Raw genomic sequence first — 8616 nt, 5'->3', positions numbered from 1 at the left:
AAAATAAAATAACAATCTCAGACTAGGAAGTGTTTATCATAGGAGGAAATAAAAAATAACGATCTCAGACTAGGAAGTGTTTATACTAAGAGAAGATAAAAATAATTATGTGTACAAGTATAAAAATAAAAATGGTGATAGGTTTTATCGTAACTCTGTTATCCAATTTGAACCTGTGAAACAATGTTTATTTCAGCAAGAAAGCTTTTTTATTTCAAAAAAAAATTGTGAGTTTTAAATTGGTGGTTGATTTGTGGCCTTGGCTTTGAAGATGATTGCTCCTGTTATTGCAATGTTGAACCATATCAGTTTGGGCAGACTGTTTCCGTTTGCTAGTCAGCCCACCTTGATAATCTTGAAAACATCTTCAGATTTGTTATATTGTTTCCACCCTGAAACAATAATTGAATCTTGTATTCATATAAATTCTCAAAAATTGTCAATTGTTTACAAGTTACTATGCATATCATTATTTCTTAGATCATATCACGATTGATGTGCTGACCAAACTTTATTTTGTGCAATTGAAGAGATGGTAGCAATTTTGAAATCATTTTCCGCTTGCTTAATGAAAACTAACTCAAGATCGAATTGAGTGACACAAAATAAGAAGAAATAATATTTGACCCATTTGAGAAAAATAATTAAATAAAAATAAATGGACTCCATTGATAGTGGTGGTCAGTTCTAATGATCATGACATGCATTCCGGATTAAATGGCTTGGTCTGTCCAATCAATCTAAACTTTATCTTCGTCAAACTTTCAACTTTGAAGTCAGACTTCTATAATCCAACTTTTGCATTAAATTTATGACTAACACTTGACTTCTGGTGCCTCAAAAGGTTTTCACTAACAAGTCTCTCTCTTTTTTATTATCTCTCACTCACTATCATCTTACGGTGCCCTGAGAGTTTTCCCCAATAATACTCTCTCATTTTTCACTTTCTCTCAACTCAAATGATCTCTTATAGTGCTTTCGATGATTTTCATCTATAAGATTCCCTCATTTTTCACTCTTTATGCGAGTGGCATGACATTTTTCCAAGTATGATAATCAACATTGAAAGCTTGCTTGACTTGTTATTGTTAAAAAATGATCAGAAAGTTTTTATTTGGACTGTAACGTGACTTTTGGACAGGGTTACAAAGAAATGATTGGCATGAAAGCTCAAAGATATTGTGGTAACAGGGTTAAAGCTTACAACTTTTGGAATCGACTTTTTTTATTTTGCAAAAATAAAATAATAATAATTGCCCATGTTTTTGTGATGAGGACTTTCTAGACTTTTTTTTTGGTTGGACCGAACCTCAAAAAAAGGCTGCCTATATATCTTGTCAAAGCAAAAATCAGGACAAACGTAGTTCAAGAAATTTGTTCTTTTGTTGTTATTGATTTTTCAACTTTTTTTCACTTTTTTTTTCTTGACTCTTTTTTTTTGTGACTTCTCTTTTTCTTTTTTCTTTTGAATTTATGATTCTTTTTTTTTCTTTCTTTTTTGACTGTATTTTGATTCCAAAAGAGGGGTATGAAAGAAAATAAATAAGGCTCAAAAGGGGTAGGAAAGGATTACACGGTGTTTGGATAGTAGAATGAAATGTCTTCGTCATATCAATTATTACAAATGTCAAATACAAGCATGCCTTTTAAGATGTGAAGTGAAAATCATACATTATCTCTTTGCAATGTATGCATTGATGGATATGTTTATCATTTTTTTCCATATTTGTCAGCTTGAAATCTCCATTTGAGTATTACCTTCTTGACAACAAACGGCATACGTTAATTTAAATGAAATTTATTCTTTTAACCATTTTCGATACTAAAGGACGTATCAAGGTGTTTAAGTCCTTTATTCATTTGCTCATTTTTTTTACTTCTTTGGTGTATTCATCCCATGACTAGATATAACATTAAGATCTGATCAAATCATCTTGCATATCGTGTCACAAAAATTGAATTGAAAAGAGATGCATATATGAAAAGCCCAATAGAACGGATCAAAGTGACACAAGACAAATATTATATTAAGATAAAAGGACTTGATAACAAGACAACAAACTAAATTTTAGGTTACAACTCTATAATAACTTAAACTATGACAAGACTCAACAAACAAAAACATAAGAGAAATGATAGAAATGTCTGACTTACTAAAATAAAAATAAAAAGAATTGCATAGCAGAAATGATGACAAAATAAACTATCTATACACAGAGAAAAGAAGAGTGTCTCCCAATCACCAAGCTTGACTTCTTAGCCACTTCTTTGCACGTTAGCCTTCGTAAAAGCTCCACTAATTTCAATTATTTTTTCTTCAGAATTGAGAGAATTGTCATCACCCATCATCTTGATGAAGTGTACATCATTAGGTGTTGGTAGAGGATTCTGAGTAACATTTGGGGGATTATCATTTTAGACCACAATCATCTTTGCTTGGATCATCTTTTCCACCTCACTTTTCAAAGTTCGACAATCTTCAGTACTGTGCCCTAGGGCATTAGAATGGTATGCACATCGTGCTATAGGATTGAAACCTTTTGAGCGTGGATCTGTAGAATTTTGAGGAATCGGCTCTATCATATTCAAATGCTTCAATTTCTCAAATAAATTCATGTAAGACTCTCCAATTGGTGTGAAATTGTTCACGGGTTTTTGACCTCCTTCAAATCCCTGTCTTGGACGGGGATTATAAGGTGTACGAAAATTTTGAGAAGAAGGACGTATATTTTGATATGTTGGCGCTCGCCATTGAGGATAGTTTGGTGGATATGTATATGGTTGTGCATCATAGACTGCATATTGAGGTGGGACAATAGAGTATTGTGTGTCTTGCATGGGGAGATAGTGATGAAATTGAGGTGGTGCATATTGATAAACTGGATCCCTTAGACCTTTTTGTGTGTCAGACACAACATTTGCTACATCCTCCTTCATTTTCTTTCCCCCAAGATTTCCTGATCCATTTTTAATCACCTGTGTGGTGGCTTTCAAGGCAGCTTGACTTACAATTTTTTCAGACTTGATGCCATTTTCCACCATTTCACCAATCTTAATAACTTCAGTGAATGTTTTTTCAACAACGAAAAGTAAATAATGAAAGTAGTCTGGTTCTTGCGCTTGGAGAAAAACATCAATCATTTCAGACTCTTTCATTGGTGGCTTAACCCTAGCAGCTTGCTCCCTCCACCTGATAGCATATTCACGAAAATTTTCAGTGGTCTTTTTCCTCATGTTGGTAAGTGAAGTACGATCTAGAACTATGTCGATGTTATATTGAAATTGTTGAACAAAACATCGAGCCAAATCATCCCATGTATGCCAGTTAGAAGTATCTTGATCTATGAACCATTCTGAGGCAATTCCCATCAAACTTTCCCCAAAATAGGCCATGAGCAATTCTTCTTTGCTTCCAGCCCCTCTCAGTTGATTACAATATCTCTTTAAATGAGCTACAGGATCTCCATGTCCATCATATTTCTTGAACTTTGGAGTTTTAAAACCGATGGGTAGATGACCGTGGGAAACATGCACAAATCATTGAATGAGACATTCTTGTGACCTCCCAATCCTTGCATATCTCTTACACTTTGTTCCAAACTCTTCATTTTTCTAGCCATTTCTTCATGTTCCTCATTCTTAACATCTTTTTCAGCTTCAACAGGGGAACTATATTGATGAGTGTAAGGGTAAGAGCCTGAAATTTTAAAAGTCACTTCAAGGGTATAATCTCGATCATATTGAACTTTAGGTGGAGGATCACTCTTGGATTGTGGCTCCATTATAGGTTGCGGGACGCTATTAGTCGGCACAGTTGGCACGAAGAATGGATTACTCGTCATAGGTCTACTCAAAGGGCGCACCGTAGAAGTTCCAGCTACGTTGGATGCGTTAGCATAGGGACCAAATTCAGGTGGATAAATTGGATCACTTATCGATACTTGGATAGAGGGTGACATATTTGTATTTAGATAGTCACGGATTGAAGACAGTGGAGCTTGTCCACTCATCCAAGCTTCGTACATCTCCGCCATTTCCTATTTTAGTATCCTTACCTCTTCGGTTGACACTGTTTCTTATGACATCCTCTGGTTCTGGACCTCATCATTGTCCAACTCATTTCCGTGTTTCTGAGTCATTTTTTTTTCCCTTTTGACCTTGTATTGTAGGGATGAGATGCCAGCATAACCACAAACCAACCACCTTAATTTAACTGTGTGCATGGACAATAAAGTTTGTAAGGGTTAGACATTTCTTCATTATTAATTTATTTTTAAAAAAAATTGATAATGCATTGATCAAATCCGTAACATGTTTGAGAATGTGAATAAGATCATTGCATATTTTTTCTAAAACTCAATAACTATGTTATTTTTAGAGCTTTGAGATAAAATCTTTTAGTTTTCTTTTGAATTATTAAAAGAAAATTAAGAAAAACTTGTTTTTGATAAAGATTAAAGCTTTTTGTTTTTTGTTTTTTTTGAATTTTTGAAAAAAGGGTTTTTATTTTTATTTTTGAATAAAGATCACCGAACCCAAAGAGGGTTGCCTACGTATCTTATTGGAGTGAGAATCAGGTGTGTGTAGTTCATCCAGTTTGGACAGTTAAAAACTTTAAGATATTAAAACTTCTTTTTTTGACAAATGCATTATTATTTAAGACTTTCTAAATAAATACATTTTTAATGTAGCTCATAAAAAGATCTAAGTGGTCAAGTAAGATATAAATACTTGTCCTAGACGAACTCAATTCTTATATCAAGTTACCAAGTCAAATACAAATTATGCAAATGAGTGGAGCCTACTAGTGGTAACCATGACCTAAAGGAGATAGGTGTCTAGACTGACTTACTCAAGTGGACAACTCAAGCCAGGGAGGGGCAACTTATCGGTAGCAACGCTATTCCGACTTCTGATCCAATCCCGCCTAAGATATGTGATTAAATATCCTTCACTGGGTGTCAAGACACTCCAGCTTTATCTCAAGGGAAAATAGGACGCATAACTGCATTAGTGTGAATGTGTGTTAAGTGTATTCAAAGACTCATAAGGTGTGTGTGAAAGAAAAAGAATTTAGTATAGTTCAATAATATAAATATAAAAATCAATAAATGAGTAGCAAGTAGCACATAAGGCCATCAAACACAATATATCCAATAAAATAAAATAATAAAATCAAGTAAAAGTCAATATAACAAAGCTCGAATTCTGGTTATTCTCCAGCGGAGTCGCCAGAGATGTCACACCTCTTTTTGCGCATGACGGATAGCGTTTTTCCAATTAAAGTGACAGTATTAATTAGGAATTATTTTTATTTTTCAGAGTCGCCACTTGGAATTGAGTTATGGTGTTCCAAGTCACCTTTATGAATCCCTAATCAATAGGAAGTGACTCTTTAGTTTTGGTCTGCGAACCAGAAATTTGGGTAAGGAATTCTGTTGACCGAGGGGAAGGTATTAGGCATCCCTCGAGTCCCGTGATTCTAACACGGTCGCTTTTATTGACTTCTACCTACTTTTAAATTATTTGTGGACATATTTTATATGCTACAATTTCGCTCACATTTTTATTGTTTAACTTTTATTTGGACCTAGATGCGTAACCGCATTCTTGGTTTCGATATTTAGAGACATAACTGTCTTCTTTGCATCACACTTAATATTATTATTTTTTATAAATTTCTGTTTTAAATTAATAAACATTAATTATATTATTGGACAAGGTGTGTTACCACATCCTTGAGTTTATTTTTAATTATCTCAAAAAATATAAGCAACCGCATTATTAATTGAAACAAATATTTTGAATATACCTAAAAGTTCATCTAAAGTTAAGAGAAAATATTTGTTCCTTATAAAAAATAATAATCAAATAACATAAAAAGGAAGGCAAGGCAGCTATGCTGATAGGAGATATGGACGTAACAAGGCTGATGATCCATGTGCAACAGGTTGGGGAGGACAAGCTAAGGGATAGAGAAGAGTTTAGAAACAAGAAGGATAATACATCAGGGAATGAGTTCAGGCAGAAAAAGAGTAATGTGAACCGGTCTTGTTTCCAACGTAAGCAAAATGGACCTGCTCCATCATCTGCTAGAACAGGGGTGAGTTCAATAATTAGAATTCACAGAATTTCAGAGCTTAACCTGCACAGTCTCAAGGTGGTGTGGCACAAGGAGGTAATTGGACTCCTACATGTGCTAAGTGTGGTAACAACCACCCAGGGGAGTGTCGTGAGGGCTCCACTAGTTGTTTCAAGTGTGGTCAAGAGGGTCACTTCATGAAAGAGTGTACTAAGAACAGGCAGGGCAATGGAAATAGGGGCAATAGAGCCCAATCTTCTTCAGTTGCTCCACCAGAGCTGCACCTAGAGGAGCTACTTTAGGGACTAGTGGAGGAGAAAACCGCCTATATGATATCACTAGTCACCAAGAGCAAGATAATTCGCTAGATGTTGTCACTGGTATGATCAAAGTCTTTACTTTTGATGTTTATGCTTTGCTAAATCCAGGAGAGAGTCTATCTTTTGTAACTCCTTATATTGTCATGAGTTTTGTTATTCTTTCTGAGTAACTTCTTGAGTCGTTCAGTGTTTCTAACCTGTTGGTGAGTCTATTCTAGCTGAGAGAGTTTATCGTGATTATACAATTTCTGTCAATCACAAGAACACCATGGCTGACTTAGTTGAGTTAGATATGGTAGATTTTGATGTCATTCTAGGTATGGACTGGCTTCATGCATGTTATGCCTCAGTTGATTGTAGAACCCGAGTTGTTAAGTTCCAGTTTCCTAATGAGTCAGTCATTGAGTGGAGGAGTAGTTCAGCAGTGCCTAAGGGTCGTTTTATTTCGTACCTTAAGGCGAGAAAGTTAGTTTCTAAGTGTTGTGTCTATCACTTCGTCCGAGTTAATGACTCTAGTATTGAGACACCTCATATTTAATCAGTTCCAGTTGTGAGTGAGTTTCCAGAGGTCTTTCCAGACAATCTTCCCGGAGTCCCTCTTGAGAGAGAAATAGACTTCGGTATAGATATTCTTCCCGATACTCGTCCTATCTCTATTCTGCCATATAGAATGGCTCCAGTAGAGTTGAAAGAGTTAAAAGAGCAGTTGAAAGATCTCCTTGAGAAAGGTTTTATTTGACCAAGTGTCTCACCTTGGGGCGCTCTGGTCTTATTTATGAAAAAGAAGGATGGCTCTCTTAGAATGTGTATAGATTACCGCCAGTTGAACAAGGTTACTATCAAGACTAAGTATCCTCTTTCGAGAATTGACGATCTCTTCGATCAACTTCAGGGTGCGCTTGTTTTTCTAAGATAGACCTCAGATCTGGCTATCATTAGTTGAGAGTAAGAGAAAGTGATATCCCTAAGACAACTTTTAGGACCCGCTATGGTCATTTGAGTTCCTAGTTATGTCCTTTGGTTTGACCAATGCTCCTGCAGCATTCATGGACCTTATGAACAAAGTATTCAAGCCTTATTTAGATATGTTTGTTATCGTATTCATTTATGACATTCTAATCTATTCAAGGAGTGAGGGAGATCATGCTAGTCATCTCAGAATAGTTCTCCAAACTTTAAAGGATAGAGAGTGGTATGCCAAATTCTCTAAGTGTGAATTTTGTCTTAACTCTGTGGCATTCTTAGGCTATATTGTCTCCGGTGATGGAATTCAAGTTGACACTCAAAAGATAGAGGCAGTGCATAACTGGCCTAGACCCACGCCTCCAACTGACAAGGAGTTTCTTGGGATTGGCTGGCTATTATAGAAAGTCCGTCGAGGGGTTCTCATCTATTTCATATCCCTTGACCAAGTTGACTCAGAAAACAGTTAAGTTTCAATGGTCTGAAGCTTGTGAGAAAAGCTTTCAGAAATTGAAAAAGCGGTTGACTACTGCCCCAATATTGACCTTACCAAAGGGTACGCAAGGTTTTGTGGTATATTTTGATGCGTCCAGAGTTGGTTTGGGTTGTGTGTTAATGCAGAATGGCAAAGTTATAGATTATGCCTCTAGACAACTTAAGATTCACGAGAGGAATTACCCAACCCATGATCTAGATTTAGCTGCTGCAGTTTTCGCTTTGAAAATATAACGTCACTATCTTTATAGTGTTCATGTAGATGTTGTAACACCCTTATCCGAAAATAGGAAATTCAGATTTCTGATGTTACAGATGGCACTCACAGACACCATCCACGGACCGTAGGTAGACTAACGGTCCGTAGATAAGGCCACGGACCGTAGTTCGTGTCCGTGGATCGATACCCCAAAAGCCCAGCTTCAGTCCCAATTGACGGTCGACCAGCACGGACCGTCATTCGATCCACGGTCCGTAGGTCTGACCGTAAATGAGGGTCAACAGTCAGTTAGATGAAATTTATTGATGGGTCAACTTCAGATGGTCAAAACTTTTAGCAAAAAAGGAATTGTGTGTCCCATTACCTATGGTTAGATAGATAATTGAATTATCATTCCAACGCCACCGAGTTTGCTAAATTCCGACCTCCGAGTAAAAAGTTATGCTCGTTTTAGTGAAGCCCTGTCGGGCAGACTCGACCTACGGACCCAATCGACGGTCCGTCGATTGATTGACGGCCCGTCAGTCCAAACCGTC

General features: G+C 36.4%; 1 protein-coding gene across 1 annotated transcript; it reads right to left on the bottom strand.

The window, feature by feature from the left end:
• Positions 1–2415: 2415 nt before the first annotated feature.
• On the bottom strand, positions 2416–4034 carry LOC107060753 (uncharacterized). Its single transcript, XM_015309017.1, has 2 exons — positions 3588–4034; positions 2416–3486 (listed from the first exon to the last, which is right to left on the bottom strand). The coding sequence occupies exons 1-2, from the start codon at positions 4032–4034 to the stop codon at positions 2416–2418; spliced, it is 1518 nt and encodes a 505-aa protein (XP_015164503.1).
• Positions 4035–8616: the final 4582 nt, after the last annotated feature.

This window comes from Solanum tuberosum, unplaced genomic scaffold (assembly GCF_000226075.1).
Source record: "Solanum tuberosum cultivar DM 1-3 516 R44 unplaced genomic scaffold, SolTub_3.0 scf00007, whole genome shotgun sequence".
NCBI classification, from domain to species: domain Eukaryota; kingdom Viridiplantae; phylum Streptophyta; class Magnoliopsida; order Solanales; family Solanaceae; genus Solanum; species Solanum tuberosum.
The sequence above is the reverse complement of the archived record's forward strand: the minus strand, read 5'-3'. Positions and strand labels throughout refer to the sequence as shown.

Bases quoted from the DNA above. Each gene is read 5' to 3' on its own strand.
- LOC107060753 (XM_015309017.1), bottom strand. From the start codon at position 4,034: ATGGCGGAGATGTACGAAGCTTGGATGAGTGGACAAGCTCCACTGTCT. The intron at 3,487-3,587 runs GTAAGAGATATG...AAAACTCCAAAG, and splicing joins TGAAGAGTTTGGAACAAAGT to TTCAAGAAATATGATGGACA.